The 22,384-nt window shown below is 39.0% G+C and overlaps 1 protein-coding gene across 12 annotated transcripts in view; it reads right to left on the bottom strand.

Moving 5' to 3' along the window:
• The window catches only part of MYO16 (myosin XVI), a 698,554-nt gene that overhangs the window by 177,849 nt on the left and 498,321 nt on the right, over positions 1–22,384 (bottom strand). For all 12 annotated transcript variants that reach the window (XM_045377420.2, XM_005586232.4, XM_074021383.1 and 9 more), the window contains 2 exons: positions 20,344–20,496; positions 11,123–11,323 (listed from right to left, as the gene is read on the bottom strand). In XM_045377420.2, the coding sequence (XP_045233355.2) occupies positions 11,123–11,323; positions 20,344–20,496 (354 nt within the window). The remainder of the gene's footprint in view (positions 1–11,122; positions 11,324–20,343; positions 20,497–22,384) is intronic.

Here is a 22,384-nt window from a genome sequence, read left to right as displayed (position 1 = left end):
TTTAATTAAACCACTTTTCTGGTGTTGGAAGTGGTGATAATTTAAAATGCAAAGTTTTGAGATAAACCCTTGAATTCAATATATCACATCAGAATATATGTGAAGATTGGATTTTAGCAAAATAAATAAGAGATCATTTTCAGCATATATAAATGTGTCCAATTATTTTCCCTGCCTGGTTTCAGTTTTCTATCTGAGGTTTGCTGAAAAGAGTCTCAATTTCTTCTGTAGTGGTAAACCAATGTCTATATATTGTCAATATTTATAAGCAACAGCTTCTATTCTTTTACTTTCCCATTAAGTGATTCTATCCACTAGCTTTTTTTTTTTTTTTTTTTTGCTTTCCTTCTGATTCAGTTTAAGTTGATGAATACTAATTAACAAAGAAGGTTATTAGGAACATATAGTAATGAGTAATGTTGTTAAGAGTCCTATCTAGATATCTAGAAATCTGTATATGGATATTCCCTTGAAATTGACACGGCTGAAATTTATGGATGTGCCTCATTGATTCCTTTATGAAAAAATATACCAATCAACTAGTTCATAAACTATCAATATTCTGGAAAATCTAAAGTTTTATAACTTTCTGTCAGGTCATGAAGCTAAAAGAATATATTAAATATTTGAAGAAGCAGAAGATTCTCTAAATGAGATATTACATTTTGTCTTAACAAAACCTAGGTAAGAAAAGGTGGATCATGCCTCCCGTAAAATACTGCCAAAGGTGAAATTCATGTAAGCAGTGGATCACCAGGAGCCTGGTAGAGCTACTTTTATTTTTCAAAACGTCTGCTCAAGGGGTGAATAAATACAGATGTAAATTAAGTTCTTTCTCTGCAGGTCAAAATATCTTTGTCAAATAGCTATTAAGAGTATCAGTTTGGCTTAGACCAGACAGATTTGGTTGTTATGTCTGGGGATTCTGCCTGGAGAAAAGGAGAGAAATAAATGAAAACTGCCCTATTGATTAGTTCATGTTCTTTGTTTTTTAATTTAAAAGTTCACTCTCAGAGTCTTCTTGGGGACAATGCGTCCCCCACAAATCTCTGGGGAGGTAAAGGACGCGTTATGAAAGGTGTTCCTGACACAGGTGGAACTGAGAAGTTGAACAGACAGAGATCCCTGCAAGCATGTTATGTAAAAATCTTTACGGTGGGAGGCTGAGGAGAGTGGATCACCTGAGGTCAGGAGTTCGAGACCACGGTGAAACCCTGTCTCTACTAAAAATACAAAAAATTAGCTGGGCATGATGGTGGATGCCTGTAATCCCAGCTACTCGGGAAGCTGAGGCAGGAGAATCACTTGAACCCAGGAGGTGGAGGTTGCAGTGAGCTGAGATTGTGCCTTTGCACCCCAGCCTGAGCAACAAGAGCAAAACTCTATCTCAAAAAAAAAAAAAAAATGTTTAAGGGAAAAGAGGTTGGCTTTCATCACTAGATCATCTAGAATCGACCGCAGCATCAATGAGACAAAGATCTCTACTCAGGGACTTGCATAACAGCATAAACCTAAACAATAGAAACATTTCAAACTTAGTTTATTCAAAGATAGAGATACACTATTTTTAAAGAGGAGAAAAAAACTACGTATTTTAGAGACGGGCTACAAATCAGTGACTTCATTCTTTTCCCCGCATCATTTCCATCAACAACGTTTTAGTGATATGATTCCCATAAAGGCCTGTGGAAATCAGTGACATGAACAGTAATGATCAAGGCCTACGTGTCTGAGATTACAACTTGATCTGTAGGGTTGTGGTTTAGAGCTACAACGAAGGAATCATGACAAATACAATCAAAATCTACCCACAGAGAGATGCATCTACAAGCACAGTAGATAAGGTGGCTGTAAGTTTTTATGCCATTATAAAATTACAACTTAGAGTATGTATGTAAATTGTACAGAATGTTTTAATTTTATAAGGTAAAATCATATGGAAAGGATCTTTTAAAATGCACAGTAAAATTTCACACACCTGTATGCCTGATTAAAGTATTAGTTATTAAACTAAATGGTAAAGAATACATATATTTTTTACAAAATTCCCTTCAAAGGGAGCTACCCATCACAAACCATCCCAAACATTCTGTGAAAAACAAAATTTTGTTTTCTGTTTTCTCTCTTAATATTATAGTTGAGAAATATCTCAATTTTCTGTATTTAATACTATATATAGAGAATTTAATTTAATTTTATGCTATATTTTTATATATTTAATTTAATTTAATATATAGTTAGAGAAATATCTCAATTTTCTGTACATATCTTCCACTGAAGTATTTCAAGTGTCATAAGAAGGGCCAGAAAATACTATAATATAATCGGAGTGGTTACACCTTTCCTATCATCTACTGAAGTGATACCAGTAACCCTGTGTATATAAAAATAAACATTCTAACATGACTTCCAAAACATTACTTTATATAATGTGAGCACTTTCATAAGATAAAAGAATTGACTCTTTTTAAAAAAACAAATCAAGGACATTTTACCACTTACTTTATTTTGAGCAACTCAATGGGGCCACCAATATTCTCATCTGAATGTATGGCAAAAGTTGATTGGATAACCTCTGCAATATTATCTGGTCTTCAATATCTGTGACTGATGAGTTCAAAATTTTATGAAGTACTGTTGTATTCCTGCACTGAAGACCTTCAGCCATTGTTAGGGAAATAGATGACTCACATACTTGAAAAAAATGAGTAAAAATAATTGTACCTGCATTTATTGCTTGTCATTGTACTTAACCTTTGGGACAAGTTTATGAGGTTCATAATTATATTTTCTTTAATGGTAAATTTCATGGTGTGAGGGTCCTTATCCTCCTCAAAGGCACACAGCAATGGAGCTGGAAATCAAACCCCCAACAGCTGGGCCCCAGGCAGGGCTCCTGCCCTTTCTACCCTCCTTCCACTATGCCACATGAATTCTATGAGTACAGACAACAAACACATTAGGAATTTCACCCCATGATGTGGTGAAGAGAGAAAAGCACAGGGAACTTGGGGAAAATAAGACACAATAGTGTCACTGCTAGCCTGTAGTGGCTTGCATAGTGTACCCTAAAATTCACGTCCACCCAGATGAACAGAATATGACCTTATTTGGCAATAGGGTCTTTGTAGATGAAATTAGCTAAATTAAGATGTGGTCCTGCTGGATTAAATCTTTGTGAGAAGAGGAGAGAACACACAGAGGGATAGGGCCATGTGATGGAGGCACAGATTGGGGTGATAGGTTTGCAAGCCAGGAATAGGGGCCTGCAAGGCAGGAATGCCAATGGCTGGCTACCACCACAAGCTGGGAGAGAGACTTGGAACAGCCTCTCCCTCAGTGCCTCCAGAAGTAACCAACCCTGCCAACACTTGACTTTGAACTACTATCCTTCAGCACTGTGAAAAATAAATCTCTGTTGTTTTAAGCCACCCAGCCTATGGTACTTGGTTTTGGCAGGCCTAGGAAATTAATATGCAGCTGTACAATCTTTGGTGAATCACTGAACTTCACCAAGGCTTATTTACCTGAAAAATGGAAATAGTAATACTTATATCCAAGACCATGGTGACAATGTCACAGAAGTACTTTGTAAACTGGAAAATGTCATGCAAGCTTCAGGAATCATTATTGATAAGGGCAAAATGAGATCAAGGAAATTTAGATCAGGCCAAGAACTTGATCTGAGGGAAGATGGATAAGATTTGGAAAGACAAAGAAAAGGGATGTTCCAGGTAAGGAAAATCACATGCACAAAACCTGACTCAGAGAATTGTAGGAATCACTTAAAAATGAATCAAATGTGGCAAAGAAATTCTACAATGTTATCTGATAAAACTACTCCTCTTATCATCTGTCAAGATGAACCAATAAATACTTTATTAGCTTCCTAGGGTTGCTGCAACAAGTAATGAGTCAGGTGGCTCAAAACAAGAGAAAGGTGTTCCCTCTCAGCACTGGAGGCCAGCACTCTGGAATCTGGTCAAGACACACCGCCGGAGGCTCAATGGGTGGACCCTTCCTGTCTCTTCCAGCTTCTGGGAGTTCCAGTTGTTTCAATACCTACCCGTGTGGTCACATGGCCTCCTCCTCTTCTCTCTCAAATCTCTCTCTGCCTAACTTTCGGAGTAGACTTTGGACGTAGAGCCCACCCATAACCCAGAATCATCTCCTCATCTCAAGATCTGTAACTTCATTATATAAATGAAGATCCTTTTTCCAAATAAGGTCATATTCACAGCCTCCATGGATGGGGGCCTGGAAATATTTTTGGAAGGCTCCTGTTCAGCCCATTACAATGCATAAGCGTTTGCGGGGAGAAGGAGCTGAAACAGGGATGCATCATCTTAGGTGTAAGAACAATATCACCAACTTGTTGCCTATAAACCATTCAGACCAATCACAATGGGATGCTTATCTGAGATCTAAAGAGATTCACTTCATGCTAATATAAATTTTCATAATAAACAACTTTCAGACAAAGATCCTATGAGCAGACAACAAACAAGGCTCACATAGGTAGGTGTCATATATTATATTACATATATATTATATAATAATTATTAATTTGGACCTATATTTTCATTAATGCAATTTTTATTACTTAAGGTTGTTTTACTATCTCCTAATCTATTTGCTTATTTCACATCAAAATTTAGGAGCTTAAAAATTCTATTTCTTACTAGAGGTAGTTTAGAATCACCTTAATGGAAATTTAACTCTCCTAAGAGCCAGTGTCTTTCGCCAAATCATAATTCTTTCTTCTATCAAGATTCTTAATTTTAATAGCCAATAAAATTAGATACATTTCTGAATTTAATGCTTATCTATCATGTAAATCATCAGAATTTTAAGAGCAGCCCCTATAACTGATAATCTCATATATGATTTAATATTTGCTAAAACAAATAACCAAAAAACCCTACAAGCCTTCCTTAATTCAGATTCATGCTCATTAATGAGACCGTGTTAATATTTCATGTACAGCCTCTTCCCATTTACTTTAAAATATTTCTGTAATGGAGACTGGAAAATGTACTCTGCTCCTATGAGTAATGAAAAATTCAAATGTGTTTAGAAAAGATCTTCAGCTATAATTTAAATAATGTTGCTTAAACATTTCTAAAAGCACCTCAGAGCCTCTGTTCCAAACAAGACTCTGAAGCCTGGCCATTCTTCCTGGTCAGAGCTTTAAGGATAGGCGAGTCCCTCCAGGTGGGGCTGGATGCCAGTATCATCCAGGAGTAATAATTATCCTTCCTATAAAAGGTAATGAATTTCCACTAAAAAGACCAGGTAATCCTATGATGGAGGAGCAAGCGGTGATGAAGGAGATACGTTCTACCCCATCCGTCTGGCCAAAAAAGTGGCAACAAAGAACCCCAGGGCCACTGGGGGCCAACTTGACTCTCAGAGAGCTATTCAGCAATGTTCCTCCTATTGTCCAAACTAGACCTTGTATATTGATTTCAAATCAGTTAACTTTTTCTACATGTCTTGATTTATAAAATACAGAAAGTGTTGCTGCCTTTTTCGAAACTGCAATAGCTCAAAATTTAAGTGTATGTGTCTACATTTGATTATTCAAATGGCATATGGCTTGACATATTGCCACAAATTACATATAATCTATACTGAACATGTGAATGAGTCCTCAGGGAGTCTTTTGGCTAAGACTCATTAATACATCTTAGTACAATAAAAGATTTTTATAAAACCACAAAACTGACTCCCATGATAAAAATCTTACTTAAAAAACAAAGGTGATTTTACAGGAACATTCATGTTTCCACAGGGGTTTAGGCTGTGTACCAGCTAATCGGTTGGTTTCCTCTGTTTTGCTTTATTTCTATCAGAACTCAGCGAAATAATTATATTGACTTAAACTCAGTTGTTTTCCCAAAAATTTTCTAAAAATATTTGAAGCTAAAAATGGAAATTTTAAGTGAATGCACAACCATTTTTTAAATCGAACATAAAATAATTTAAAAACGATTATTCCCAAGCACATTTCCACTGACTGTAATGCAATTAGCATTTATTGAACATCTAGTGCACCTCCAACACACAACACAGACTCAGAAGGCACACCAAGTATGTACTCGCCTACAGTCACTTCCGTAAACCCGAGGAAAAGTAATTCTCAGAAGGCACGCCAAGTATGTACCCGCCTACGGTCACTTCCATAAACCTGAGGAAAAGTAATTCTCAGAAGGCACGCCAAGTATGCACCCGCCTACGGTCACTTCCATAAACCCGAGGAGAATTAATTCTCAGAAGGCACGCCAAGTATGTACCCGCCTACAGTCACTTCCGTAAACCCGAGGAAAAGTAATTCTCAGAAGGCACGCCAAGTATGTACCCGCCTACGGTCACTTCCGTAAACCTGAGGAAAGCATGTATCCGCCTACGGTCACTTCCATAAACCTGAGGAAAAGTAATTCTCAGAAGGCACGCCAAGCATGTACCCGCCTACGGTCACTTCCGTAAACCTGAGGAAAAGTAATTCTCAGAAGGCACGCCAAGCATGTACCCGCCTACGGTCACTTCCGTAAACCTGAGGAAAAGTAATTCTCAGAAGGCACGCCAAGCATGTACCCGCCTACGGTCACTTCCGTAAACCCGAGGAGAAGTAATTCTCAGAAGGCACGCCAAGCATGTACCCGCCTACGGTCACTTCCGTAAACCTGAGGAAAAGTAATTCTCAGAAGGCACGCCAAGTATGTACCCGCCTACAGTCACTTCCGTACACCCGAGGAAAGCACGTACCCGCCTACGGTCACTTCCATAAACCTGAGGAAAAGTAATTCTCAGAAGGCACGCCAAGCATGTACCCGCCTACAGTCACTTCCGTAAACCCGAGGAAAAGTAATTCTCAGAAGGCACGCCAAGCATGTACCCGCCTACGGTCACTTCCGTAAACCCGAGGAAAAGTAATTCTCAGAAGGCACGCCAAGTATGTACCCGCCTACGGTCACTTCCGTAAACCCGAGGAGAAGTAATTCTCAGAAGGCACGCCAAGTATGTACCCGCCTACGGTCACTTCCGTAAACCCGAGGAGAAGTAATTCTCAGAAGGCACGCCAAGTATGTACCCGCCTACAGTCACTTCCGTACACCCGAGGAAAGCACGTACCCGCCTACGGTCACTTCCGTAAACCCGAGGAAAAGTAATTCTCAGAAGGCACGCCAAGCATGTACCCGCCAACGGTCACTTCCGTAAACCCGAGGAAAAGTAATTCTCAGAAGGCACGCCAAGTATGTACCCGCCTACGGTCACTTCCGTAAACCTGAGGAAAAGTAATTCTCAGAAGGCACGCCAAGTATGTACCCGCCTACGGTCACTTCCGTAAACCCGAGGAAAAGTAATTCTCAGAAGGCACGCCAAGTATGTACCCGCCTACGGTCACTTCCGTAAACCCGAGGAGAAGTAATTCTCAGAAGGCACGCCAAGCATGTACCCGCCTACGGTCACTTCCGTAAACCCGAGGAGAAGTAATTCTCAGAAGGCACGCCAAGCATGTACCCGCCTACGGTCACTTCCGTAAACCCGAGGAGAAGTAATTCTCAGAAGGCACGCCAAGTATGTACCCGCCTACAGTCACTTCCGTACACCCGAGGAAAGCACGTACCCGCCTACGGTCACTTCCATAAACCTGAGGAAAAGTAATTCTCAGAAGGCACGCCAAGTATGTACCCGCTTAGGGTCACTTCCGTAAACCTGAGGAAAAGTAATTCTCAGAAGGCACGCCAAGCATGTACCCGCCTACGGTCACTTCCGTACACCCGAGGAAAAGTAATTCTCAGAAGGCACGCCAAGTATGTACCCGCTTAGGGTCACTTCCGTAAACCTGAGGAAAAGTAATTTCCTGAGATCATCACACTTCAATGTAACTTGTAAAATACTCCCTACAAATTCAACAAATATTTACTATGAAGAAAATATAGCCTGAAAATTGAAATACAAGTCTAAGATTCCTTTTTTCCTAAAGAATTTTTAATAGTGAAATCTCTCAAATTCAAAGAACATGAATTATATTTCAAATGTATGTTTTTATAAAATTTATGTATATAAATATATTTGAATATGTGAGAATATATACAATTATAAATATACACATATGCATTATATATTATAAATATATATACATGTAGAAATATATATAATATAGAAATATATGTATGTATATACATATATTGATATATTTATATATGTATTGATTAAATATATAAGTATTTAAAATTTAATAAATTGTATATATTTATTAAATATACAAATATTTAATAAATGGAAATATAAAATATACATATATGAATATAAATATAGAATATGTAATAGTATGTATACAAATATATAAATATATTTATATTTGTATATATAAATACATATATAGTATATATACATATATTTATATTTGTATATATACAATATATTTGTATATATACACACATATTTATATTTGTATATATAAATATGTTTTATATATAAATATGTTTTATATATAAATATATAATATACATCTATATACACATATACATATAAAATCCTCCCTGGATTTCCTTCTGACGTGCCACTCACCACCCCAGCCTTCTTCTGAGACTGTGCCCCTCTAATGCCTCTCAAAGCTCCTTGTTAGCCTAACTACCACATCACTCAGATGCATTTTCTATTGACCCCTTTTCTTCCTTTCCCTTGGTTTCTATGATACTCCTTTTCTGCTAACTTTTGTTTTCCTTCTCTTCCATTCTCTTTCTGAGTGCCATAATCAGGATACATATTTTCAATTATATAACCATATTTCCCAAAACCATCAACCTATCTTATCTCAGCATCAAGTACTTTTAGCATTGTATTAGAAGTTGCACAAAAAACCCCCCAAATTCAGAACATCTAAAACTGAATAGCATTCCTTCCAAACTGCTGCATCCTCCAGGGTTTCCTCTCTTGGTTGCCGTAATACCACCCTCTGTCAGAGCCAAGTGAGACCCTTCATGGTCCTTCCAGGCTGTCTCCTCAGCTTTGCACATGCAATCAGTCACTGTCCCTGCTTCCTCTTCCTCTGAATGCCTCCTCTTATCCGCTGGTATCACTCAAATGCACACCTTGACTGGGCATTTTCAAAGGCCCCTTTATTCTTTTACCAATATCTCCTGTATCAGGCCCTCTGCTTTTTTGTTTTTATTGCTTCATCTTCCTACTTTGTCTAAAAATAGTTCATGAGTTAACAGTGTCAAGAGGACAAAGCCCTTGGTGGTGCATGCATATTTACTCATGATTTGGCCCAACCCAATCTTCTTAGACATGTCACCTACCGCCCTTTCTACCCTGAACTGAACTTCTGACACAACTTCCCAAATACTCTGTAGGTGCTGTGTTGGAATGGCATCGCCCATCCATCCTGGTTGCTGCTTGGACTGCGGAGGCTGAAAAGGAGAAGCCTGCCTTCACGTAGGCTTGCACCAGGATCCAGATGCTCTTTAGCTTCCACCGGTCTGGTGTGATGGCACAAGACTCAGAGGTAGACGGAGTGAGAACCACACTTCTGCTGCTTCTGCTGTGTTACCTGGTGAGCCTCTGTGAAGATGATTTTCCCTTGCAGTGGGAATCTCCAAGCCTAGTCCCTTCCTCCTTTGATGTTGAGTGCTAGGGTTTACACATGCTACTTGTGCAGGTGGGAGCAGTAACAGAAACAGCAACTGTAGCAGCAGCTTCTCAGTTTGGCTAGAGGCTTCCTGATCTAAGATAAGGCTGTAACTGTCTTAGTAACTCTGTTCTGTGGTGTGCTTGTAATGTCATTCCTGAAAGTTCAACTTAGAGTCTCCCAATGATTATTTTCTCAAACTAGATTATTTTCTGCTTAAATAGGTAGAGTGGATTCTGTCCTATACAACTGAATCCTGAATCAAAATTATATGTCTTTACAAGAATGTCCCGCCACTCTTTTATAATTAGTGAGCTCTCAATCACCCTTGAAGGTCTGGGTTTGGAAAGCATCTCTACACATTTTTTAAGCTACTAATTGCTTCCTTCCCTATGGTAATACATTTGTTGATATTATTATATTAATATAATACTTTATTCATATTAATACTTGTTCATTTGCCTTTCCCTATTTGAAGCTGAGATATTTGAGGGCAAAGAATAGGCTTTGCTCATCTTTGATTTTCGAATTCTCCTTCTTTGGCATAACACAGAGTCTCTGGAAACACTGGTCAAAATGAACTGAAATACACTGTAAGCCAGCGGTAAGAGATTTTACCCTCTAGCACGCCATCTGTACTAAGTGGGGTCAAAGGAGTAAGAGTAGGAGACAGAGAGCTGTACATGCAAAAGCAGGAGACACTAACTACAGCTGGGATTTGGACTGAGGATAAACGAACATGGATTTAATACTGAAAGTTGGATAAAATTTGATCTTGTTAAGAAGACAAGGAGGATATTTCAAGCTTAATGTAAAGTAGTTTAAGGGAAGCTGAAAATGCAGAAAAAATGAGTGGATTAGAAAAATAACCTGAACAGAGATCTTGCACAGGGGAGTTCTGACAGGTAAGAAATGAAAAGAAAAATTACGATCAGCTTGGAGAAGGCTGATATTAGCGTGGACTAAGGAGAATGATAATTTTTATATAGGTAAGAGGAAGTCCTTGAAGGTGTTGAAGTAAGAAGCATGTTTTACAAAGCTGGTTAGAGAACTGGGAAAGATCTGAGAGAGTGGCTTTCTTTCTTCCTTAAGTTGACATGCTTTAAGAAAAAATACTTTAATACTAAAAACTATATTCAAGGTAAGAAAACTCAGATGTCCAATGTTCATCTGTATTATGAATAATATTCCAAAATTTATAGCAGAGCTCTTTGTATTAAACCCAGGGATCCTTTGCTCATATAAAGTTATAATTCTAGAAACATTATGAGAAGACTCACACAGCGTGTGTCATCATTCTAAAGATGTTAATTCCGCATCAAGCTAAAAGAATATCACTTAGAAAAGTACCTATTGTGGGTTGTTCATCCAGCTTCCATTTATCCAAATAACACAACTTAAAATATCAACAACTCTAGAGCTTGTCCCAATGACCTTTGATCATTAGTGCACATGAAAAATTATGCAGTTCTGGCCACTTACCCTTCCTGCGTAGTGCATGATGGTAAAGGCTGTACCGTGGTCTTTGAGGGCAACATTCCCATTCCCATCCTTCAAGGGGGAGTACACCGCATTTGTGTTTGAGGATTCTAGGAGACTTTGCAGCTTTTTTGGAAAATTTGATTCCATTGACCAAATCATTTGACTTTCTTCATCCAATAACGTGAGAAATCCAGATGGCTTCTGAGAGTTAAGAAGAGATGGGGAGTTGTTTTGTCTATTACTTAGTTTGATACTTTTGTTATGATTCATGCATGCTTGTTTATATTTTTGTTAGATTCATACAGACACTCAGAAAATGAATCAGTCTTTACCTTAATACATTTCTATTTCTGCCCCACCACCTAGCAGGTCTCTGATGTAAAGTAGACCCCCAATAATATTTATCAAATTAATGAACAAATAAGTAAAAAAAGTATTGTAATGTCATTAAAATACTGTAGTTATTTAAAAAGTACATTTTCATCTTATTAAGAAAAATAAAATTTCAGACTACAGGAAAATTGTCATTTTTCTTGACCTACAATCCATCTAAAATATTCCACACCTATGATGAGACAAGAAACTTATCAAAAAATAAAGCTCATCATGATGTTAAGTCATAAAAATTATGGCAAAGCTGGGCACAGTGGCTTAGGCCTATAATCCGAGCCCTTTGGTAAGCCAAAGCAGTCAGGTCACTTGAGCTCGGAGTTTGAGACCAGCCTGCCTGGGCAATATGGTAAGACCTCATCTCTATTAAAAAATAATAATAATAATACAGAAATTAGCTGGGCATGGTGATGTGTGCCTGTAGTCCCAGTTTCTCAGAAGGCTGAGGTGGGAAGATCACTAGAGCCCAAGAGGTATAGGTTGCATGGAGCCATGATCATGCCACTGCACTCCATCCTGGACAACAGAATGCAACCCTGCCTCAAAAAAAAAAAAAAAAAAAAGAGAGAGAGAGAGAGTATGTCCAAGATGGCTGAATAGGAACAGCTCTGGTCTGCAGCTCTCAGTGTGATCAATGCAGAAGACGGGTGATTTCTGCATTTCCAACTGAGGTACCTGGTTCATCTCATTGAGGCTGGGTGTACAGTGGGTGCAGCCCATGGAGGGTGAGCTGAAGCAGGGTGGGGCATCACAGTACCCAGGAAGCGCGAAGGGTCAGGGGACTTCCCTTTCCTAGCCAAGGGAAGCCATGACAGACTGTACCAGGAAAATTGGGATACTCCTGCCCAAATACTGCACTTTTCCAATGGTCTTTGCAAATGGCACACTAGGAGATTATATCCCACGCTTGGTTCAACGGATCCAATGCCCACAGAGCCTTGCTCACTGGTAGTCCAAGATCAAACTGCAAGGCAGCAAACCTGGCTGGGGGAGGGGCGTCTGCCATTGCTGAGGCTTGAGTAGGTAAACAAAGTGGCCAGTAAGCTCAAACTGGGTGGAGCTCACCACAGCTGAATGAGGTCCACCTAACTCTGTAGACTCCACCTCTGGGGGCAGGGCATAGCTGAACAAAAGGCAGCAGAAACTTCTGCAGACTTAAACATCCCTGTTTGACAGCTCTGAAGAGAGCAGTGGTTCTCCCAGCACGGTGTTTGAGCTCTGAGGACAGACAGACCACCTGCTTAAGTGGGTCCCTGACCCCTGTGTAGCCTAACTTGGAGACACCTCCCAGTAGGGGCCGACTGACACCTCACAGAGTCAGGTGCCCCACTGAGATGAAGCTTCCAGAGGAAGGATCAAGCAGCAATATTTACTATTCTGCAATATTTGCTGTTCTGCAGCCTCCACTGGTGATACCCAGGAAAACAGGGTCTGGAGTGGACCTCCAGCAAACTCCAACAGACCTGCAGCTGAGGGAACTGATTGTTAGAAGGAAAACTAACAAACAGAAGGTAATAGCATCAATATCAACAAAAAGGGCATCCACACCAAAACCCCACATACAGGGCATCATCATCAAAGACCAAAGGTAGATAAAACCACAAAGATGGGGAGAAAACAGAGCAGAAAAGCTGAAAATTCTAAAAACCAGAGTGCCCTTTCTCCTCCAAAGGATTGCAGTTCCTCACCAGCAACGGAACAAAGCAGGATGGAGAATGGCTTTGATGAGCTGACAGAAGTAGGCTTCAGAAAGTCGGTAATAACAAACTTCTCTGAGCTAAAGAAGGATGTTCGAACCCATCACAAGGAAGCTAAAAACCTTGAAAAAATATTAGATGAATGGCTAACTAGAATAAACAGTGTAGAGAAGACCTTAAATGACCTGATGGAGCTGAAAACCATGGCACAAGAACTACGTGATGCATGCACAAGCTTCAGTAGCCGATTTGATCAAGTGGAAGAAAGGGTATCAGGGATTGAAGATCAAATTAATGAAATGAAGTGAGAAGAGAAGTTTAGAGAAAAAAGGAGTAAAAAGAAATGAATAAAGCCTCCAAGAAATATGGGACTATGTGAAAAGACCAAATCTACATTTGATTGTCATACCTGAAAATGATAAGGAGAATGGAACCAAGATGGAAAATACTCTTCAGGATATTATCCCAGAGAACTTCCCCAAACTAGCAAGGCAGGCCAATATTCAAATTCAGGAAATACAGAGAACACCACAAAGATACTCCTTGAGAAAAGCAACTCCAAGACACATAATTGTCAGATTCACAAGGTTGAAATGAAGGAAAAAATGCTAAGGGCAACCACAGAGAAAGGTCAGGTTACCCACAAAGGTAAGCCCGTCAGACTAACAGTGGATCTCTTGGCAGAAACCCTACAAGTCAGAAGAGAGTGGTGGTCAATATTCAACATTCTTAAAGAAAAGAATTTTCAACCCAGAATTTCATATCTAGCCAAATAATCTTCATAAGTGAAGGAGAAATAAAATCCTTTACAGACAAGCAAATGCTGAGAGATTTTGTCACCACCAGGCCTGCCTTACAGGAGTTCCTAAAGGAATCACTAAACATAGAAAGGAACAACTGGTACCAGCCACTGCAAAAACATGGCAAAGTGTAAAGACCATCAATGCTAGGCAGAAACCACATCAACTAATGGGCAAAATAACCAGCTCACATCATAATGACAGGATCAAATTCATACATAACAATATTAAACTTAAATGTAAATGGGCTAAATGCCCCAATCAAAAGACACAGACTGGCAAACTGGATACAGAGTCAAGACCCCTCAGTGTGCTGTATTCAGGACACCCATCTCACATGCAGATACACACATAGGCTCAAAATAAAGGGATGGAGGAAGATCTACCAAGCAAATGGAAAACAAACAACAAAAAAAGCAGGGGTTGCAATCCTAGTGTCTGATAAAACAGACTTTAAACCAACAAAGATCAAAGGAGACAAGGTCATTACATAATGGTAAAGGAATCGATTCAACAAAAAAGACCTAGCTATCATAAATATATATGCACCCAATACAGGAGCACCCAGATTCATAAAGCAAGTCCTGAGAGACTGAAAAAGAGACTTAGACTCCCACACAATAATAATGGGAGAATTTAACATCCCACTGTCAATATTAGACAGATCAATGAGACAGAAGGTTAACAAGGACATCCAGGATTTGAACTCAGCTCTGCACCAAGCAGACCTAACAGATATCTACAGAACTCTCCACCCCAAATCAACAGAATATACATTCTTCTCAGCCCCACACTGCACTTACTCCAAAATTGACCACATAGTTGGAAGTAAAGCACTCCTCAGCAAATGTAAAATAACAGAAATCACAACAAACTATCTCTCAGACCACAGTGCAATCAAATTAGAACTCAGGATTAAGAAACTCACTAAAAACTGCACAACTACATGGAAACTGAACAACCTGCTCCTGAATGACTACTGGGTAAATCACGAAATGAAGGCAGAAATAAAGATGTTCTCTGAAACCAATGAAAACAAAGACAAAACATACCAGAATCTCTGGGACACATTTAAAGCAGTGTGTAGAGGGAAATTTATAGCACTAAATGCCCACAAGAGGAAGCAGGCAAGATCTAAAATCGACACTCTAACATCCAATTAAAAGAACCAGAGAAGCAAGAGCGAACAAATTCAAAAGCTAGCAGAAGGCAAGAAATAACTAAGATCAGAGCAGAACTGAAAGAGATAGAGACACAAAAAACCCTTCAAAAAATCAGTGAATCCAGGAGCTGTTTTTTGAAAAGATCAACAAAATTGATAGACCACTAGCAAGACTAATAAAGAAGTGAGAAAAATAAAATAGATAGAATAAAAAATGATAAAGGGAATATCACCACTGATCCCACAGAAATATAAACTACCACCAGACAATACTATAAACATCTCTATGCAAATAAACTAGAAAATCTAGAAGAAATGGATAAATTCCTGGACACATACACCTTCCAAGACTAAACCAGGAAGAAGCTGAATTGCTGAACAGACCAATAGCAGGCTCTGAAATTGAGGCAACAATTAATAGCCTACCCACTAAAAAAAGTCCAGGACCAGACGGATTCACAGTCGAATTCTACCACAAGTAAAAAAACGAGCTGGTACCATTCCTTCTGAAACTATTCCAGTCAATAGAAAAAGAGGGAATCCACCCTAACTCATTTTATGAGGCCAGCATCATCCTGATACCAAAGCCTGGCAGAGACACAACAAAAAAGGAGAATTTTAGACCAATATCAGGGACCAATATCCCTGATGAACATCGATGTGAAAATCCTCAATAAAATACTGGCAAACTGAATCCAGCAGTACATCAAAAGGCTTATCCACCATGATCAAGTGGGCTTCATCCCTGGGATGCAAGGCTGGTTCAACATACGCAAATCAATAAACGTAATCCATCACATAAACAGAACCAAAGACAAAAACCACATGATTATCTCAATAGATGCAGTAAAGGCCTTTGACAAAATTCAACAGCCTTCATGCTAAAAACTCTCAATAAACTAGGTATTGATGGAATGTATCTCAAAATAATGAGAGCTATTTATGACAAACCCAAAGCCGTGTCATACTGAATGGGCTAAAACTGGAAGCATTTCCTTTGAAAAATGGCACAAGACAGGGATGCCCTCTCTCATCACTCCTATTGAACATATTGTCGGACGTTCTGGCCAGGCAATCAGGGGAGAGAAAGAAATAAAGGGTATTCAATTAGGAAAATAGGAAGACAAATTGTCCCTGTTTGCAGATGACATGATTGTATATTTAGAAAACCCCATCATCTCAGCCAAAAATCTCCTTAAGCTGATAAGCAACTTCAGCAAAGTCTCAGGATACAAATCAGTGCGCAAAAATCACAAGCATTCTTATACACCAATAACAAACAGAGAGCCAAATCATGAGTGAATTCTCATTCACAACTGCTTCAAAGAGAATAAAATACCTTGGAATCCAACTTACAAGGGATGTGAAGGACCTCTTCAAGGAGAACTACAAACCACTGCTCAGTGAAATAAAAGAGGACACAAACAAATGTAAGAACATTCCATGCTCATGGATAGGAAGAATCAATATCATGAAAATGGCCATACTGCCCAAGGTAATTTATAGATTCAATGCCATCCCCATCAAGCTACCAATGACTTTCTTCACAGAATTGGAAAAAACTACTTTAAAGTTCATATGGAACCCAAAAAAGCCCATATTGCCAAGACAACCCTAAGCAAAAAGAACAAAGCTGGAGGCATCACTCTACCTGACTTCAAAGTATACTACAAGGCTATAGTAACCAAAACAGCATGGTACTGGTACCAAAACAGAGAGATAGAGCAATGGAACAGAACAGAGGCCTCAGATATAACACCACACATTTACAACCATCTGATCTTTGACAAACGTGGCAAAAACAAGAAATGGGGAAAGGATTCCCTATTTGATAAATGGTGCTGGGAAAACTGGCTAGCCATATGTAGAAAGCTGAAACTGGATCCCTTCCTTACACCTTTTACAAAATTTAATTCAAGATGGATTAGAGACTTAAATGTTAGATGTAAAACCATAAAAACCCTAGAAGAAAACCTAGGCAATACCATTCAGGACATAGGCATGGGCAAGGACTTCATGTCTAAAACACCAAAAGCAATGGCAACAGAAGCCAAAATTGACAAATGGGATCTAATTAAACTAAAGAGCTTCTGCACAGCAAAAGAAACTATCATCACAGTGAACAGGCAGCCTAAGAGCCGTCCTGGCCAACATGGTGAAACCCCGTCTCTGCTAAAACTACAAAAATTAGCCAGAAATGGTGGCACACATCTGTAGTTTCAGCTACTCAGGTGGCTGGCTGAGGCAGGAGAATTGCTTGAACCCAGGAGGCAGAAGCTGCAGTGAGCCGAGATCGTGCCACTGCACTCCAGCCTGGGTGACAGAGCGAGACGCAGTCTCAAAGAAAGAAAGAAAAGAAAAGAAAAGAAAAGAAAAAGAAAATCCAAAGACTGCAATTGCCTGAGAGCTGTATTGGTGAGATCACTCCCTTTCAGCCAAAGGGAATGAAAGCTAATAATGCCAGCCACGGGACATGCACACCCCTGGTGGGGCTCACACAGCAGAGCGTGCTCCTTGAAGATACTCAGCAACAATGACAGCCACCTCTAAAACGAGAAACCAAATAACCTCCCTGGGAAGGAAAGAAAGAGAAGGCCCAATGCAGTGGAGAATGGCACTAGAAAGGAAGTAGGAACGCCTTCAAAAGCAAGCTCACCCACCTTAGCAAGTTACCTGATGTCAGCAATGCCTGGTGAGACTGCTGTTGCCAACACAAAAGTGTTTTTGGATAAAAGAATTTGAAGAAGAAAGCCCCTTACTGGGAGGACTAGTTCAACAGGAAGTTCCATAGAGCACACTGCAAGAAGTTCAGAGTGGCCGGGGGACCCCATGAGGAGTCCCCTAAAGAAGCTGAAGGTGAATAAATATATACGTATATTTATATATAAGATATATAAACATTTATTTTTATATAAGATATATAAATATATAATATATAAATATATAAATTATGTGTGTGTGTGTGTGTATATATATATATATGAGAGCAGCCCTAGAAAATGGTCTATGTGAGAAGTTTGCCAAGGATTGGTTCCATCTGTGATGTCTTCAAAATCAAACAATTCTTTACATCAACTAATAGCAAGCTATTTGCTGAAGAGTAAGTAAAATGTTGATATTACAATATTATCCATCATTCCTTCATGTATTGATCTGAGCATCAGGTCATGATACTTCTGTAAATACTGTTACAGATTCACATACAAACATACACAAGACACACAGCAGAAAGACAAATGAGCCATGGCAAGGTTGTCTGCAAGTCTATTTCTGTTTCAAGGGCAGTGACAGATGTCTTCTCTGGGGTGAAAATATTCACTTGTTTGGTAAAGTGGTCAATGTGTATTGCAGTAACTCAAAGACAGGGCCCCGAATCAGTATAAAGATGATAGACATTCCGAGAGCTCACGGATTCTGCTCCAAAAATCAACATGATGTTCGCCAGGGATAAGGTGGTTGATTACTAGCAACATTTTTGAAGCATTATTATTTGTATTGTCTTCAAATTAAAAACAAAATCTTGTGTGTTACGTTTTCTGGATGTCTGAAATAAAACAATAAAAGAATGGGGCGATTAACCTTTTAGACTTTGAAAACTTGTGGAAGTGCCTAAAAACAAAAATAGAACCTGGGGAAATAAGCCATAAGAAAGGGATTAATCGGCTGGGCATGGTGACTCACACCTATAATCCCAGCACTTTGGGAGGCCGAGGCAGGCGGATCACGAGGTCAGGAGATTGAGACCATCCTGGCTAACATGGTGAAACCTGGTCTCTACTAAAAATACAAAAAAATTAGCCAGGCGTGGTGGTGGGCGCCTGTAGTCCCAGCTACTTGGAAGGCTGAGGCAGGAGAATGGCGTGAACCCAGGAGGCAGAGCTTGCAATGAGCCAAGATCATGCCACTGCACTCCAGCCTGGGCGACAGAGGGAGACTCTGTCTCAAAAAGAAAAGAAAGGGATTGATGACCTTCAATTCCTTTACTAGTAAAGGGTTAGAAGAGATTGCATGGCTCTAATCCATGTGAAAGGTTGTCGTAGTTTCACCTTCATCAGGTACTACAGAGTGCAACAAAATGTACTAGACACTTGGAGGATTTGGTAAAAATCTGGATCAGCCCCTCCCCTCAGGGCCAGGGACAAATAGGTAATCCTTGAAATATAAATATGGCCCATGCAAGTTTTCATTCTGATGACCCCTGGTTAGCAGTGGAAGAGAACACGGCAAGCTGGAGAGAAGGTGCTGGATGCCTGAGGCTTCCCATATACAATTAAGTATACAGTCCTGCCAGTTTGAAGACATTTTTAAACCTTAAGTAATTATAGGCTCTGTATGTCACTATGAGGGCTTTCTGGAGGAAGAGGGCTATAATTTTAAAAAAGAAGAATGCTGACAAGTTACTAGCAGGAACAAGAATGTGTTAATCAGAAAAATTTATAAAATAATTTAGAAATCTATCTTTATGGAAAGACAGACTAAAGAATGACATATTCTCCAATTAGTTGAACGCTGTCTGTTTTCAACAATGTCCATGTGTCTTGGAGATATTGTGAGTAAATCCATATAATGTTTTCTTATATTAGTACATCACAATTGCTGTTTATGTGATAGATTTTGGCTTATATGATAGAGACACAGGGTCAAAATGTTTTTCATTGTAAAGTAGAAAAAATAAAGTAAACTCTAAACACCTGCAGATGCTGTGAGACTCTTAATTTAACTGATATTATATATGTGTTTATATGTTATTCCTGCCAATTTTTCCAAATTTTAAATCTTAGAAACTTTGAAGATAAATTAACAAAAAAGATTCTGTTGAACTTGTTTTATGGTGTGATTAATCTTAGGTATTATTTTATAAAAAGTCCTTTTTTTTACAATAAGCACTTATAATTGCCAAAAGGAGAGTTTTAGTGATGTTGAATAAACAGTATTGAATATTTCTATATCAAAATGATCTGATATTTCTTGTCCTTTTAATGAATTGGTGATGCTTCAAATGCCCTTTCAGAAAAAGATAACTTGTGCATCTCAATGGATTTTGAAAAATTACTGCAGAACCTCACATATAAAGATATCTCAAAAATAAGGCCTCCTGAAAGAAAATTATTTGTCTCCAGTATATTTAAATCCATGTATTCTGTTAAGTATCTAATTATATTATATGAATACCTGGAAAAAAAAGTCCAAAACTCCATTCTGGTTACCAGGAGAATATGCTGTTTCCATGGTAACTCCCTCTTGTACACATTCCACTTGCTCGTGGAGAAAAAGCACTTCATTGATATAGTGGTGCATCTTCTCATTGGTCATGTTGACACAAAGCTATTGTGGAGAAAACAAGAAAACATTTCACAAGATAGTACAGCAGTGCATATTCACTTGTTCAATGACAGTTTTAGATTGGTAAAGTATTGACTCAGGGAGGTTCCAATCAATTAGTCTATCAAAATAAAGCATTACAACGTTGCCTGAGAAGTCAGTTTCAACTGAAGTCCAGTAACGGACTTGCACATATTTCACAAGTCAAATATATCTGATACCATATCATCTAACTATTCAAAGTATGTTAAAAACAACAAAAAGTATGATTACAGTATTAACTTATAAATGTTGAGTCTCAAATATATTTGAGCACTTAAAATATTTTCAAAAGGAAAATATATTTGAGCTCTCATCAGGAAATGAAGATAAAGCTGGGTTTGCCATGAGATCCCAGAGAAAAGAGAAGCATTTCTTGAGGGCCTCATTTCTGATTGCATATTAGTGATGGGTAAGAATGAATGTGGTGGTTCTTTCAGAAACAGTAATCGCCAGTCAAATCATTTTATTGTAGAAATTATTTTCTTTATCAGAAAATTTTCCACATTGCTCCAACTGTCAATTTTTCTCTTTCCACAAGACATTCCCACGAGGAAACAAATATGTTATTTCTTAATCTTAAAAAAAAAAACTTTATCTATCTTAAAGTATTTAAAAAACTAAACCATAACTCAAATCTAACCAGCATAAAATCTGACTTCCCCTCTAGTCTACTATTCTACTTCTCTGCTTCCTTTCATATCAAAACACACACACACACACACGGCTGATTTCTACTTATTATCTCAAATTCTTCTCTTCCCACTCCCTCTTGAAACCACTCTAATAAAACTTTGGACACCATGGCGCCATCAAAATTGCTTTTGTGGAACTCATCAGCAATGTACACATTTCTTTTTTTTTTTTTGGAGACAGAGTCTCGCTCTGTCGCCCAGGCTAGTGCAGTGGTGCGATCTAGGCTCACTGCAAGCTCTGCCTCTCAGGTTCACGCCATTCTCCTGCCTCAGTCTCCCGAGTAGCTGGGACTACAGGCTCCCGCCACCACGCCTGGCTAATTTTTTGTATTTTTAGTAGAGACGAAGTTTCACTGTGTTGGCCAGGATGGTCTCAATCTCCTGACTTCGTGATCCGCCTGCCTCGGCCTCCCAAAGTGCTGGGATTACAGGCGTGAGACACCGCGCCCAGCCAGCAATGTGCACATTTCTAAATCCAATGTTCAAGTCTCACATTTGTTTCTCTTGACCCATCCCCACCGCAGCGTAATTTGACCGAGTTGGTTTCTCTCCTTCCATGGAGCACTTTCTCACCTGTCCTCCAGGACACCACACTCTCTTGGCTTTCTAGCTCACTGGCTGCTTCCTCCCTATCTCCTTTCCCAACTCTTTATGGACTCCTGCCTGCTCATGTTGGAGTGTCCAGGGGCTCTGTTTGTGGGCTTTGTCTCTTCTCTGTCTACACCCACTTCCTTTGTGAGTTCACTCAGTCTTACAGACCCTCATGCTCCCTCATCTGCACCCTAAATCACTATGTTATACTAGACAAAATTTAAAGCCGCTTAGAAATATGTAGTGCTCAGTAACTAAAAATAATTACAGATCAATATTTATTTAGATGGAAACAATTGATAAAACATTTGAAAGAAACTTAGATCTCATCTGCGAGGGGTATAATATCTATGATATTTAATGAGAAATATCTTGTATTAATATAAACAAATGCCAAAGCTTTTGTTAAAAATTAACAAAATATTAGCCAGGTGCGGTGGCTCACACCTGTAATCCCAGCACTTTGGGAGGCTGAGGCAGGTGGATCACCTGAAGTCAGGAGTTCGAGACCAGTCTGACCAATATAGTGCAACCTCGTCTCTACTAACAATACAAAAATTAGCCTG

Source organism: Macaca fascicularis, chromosome 17, assembly GCF_037993035.2.
Source record: "Macaca fascicularis isolate 582-1 chromosome 17, T2T-MFA8v1.1".
Classification (NCBI taxonomy): domain Eukaryota; kingdom Metazoa; phylum Chordata; class Mammalia; order Primates; family Cercopithecidae; genus Macaca; species Macaca fascicularis.
The sequence above is the reverse complement of the archived record's forward strand: the minus strand, read 5'-3'. Positions and strand labels throughout refer to the sequence as shown.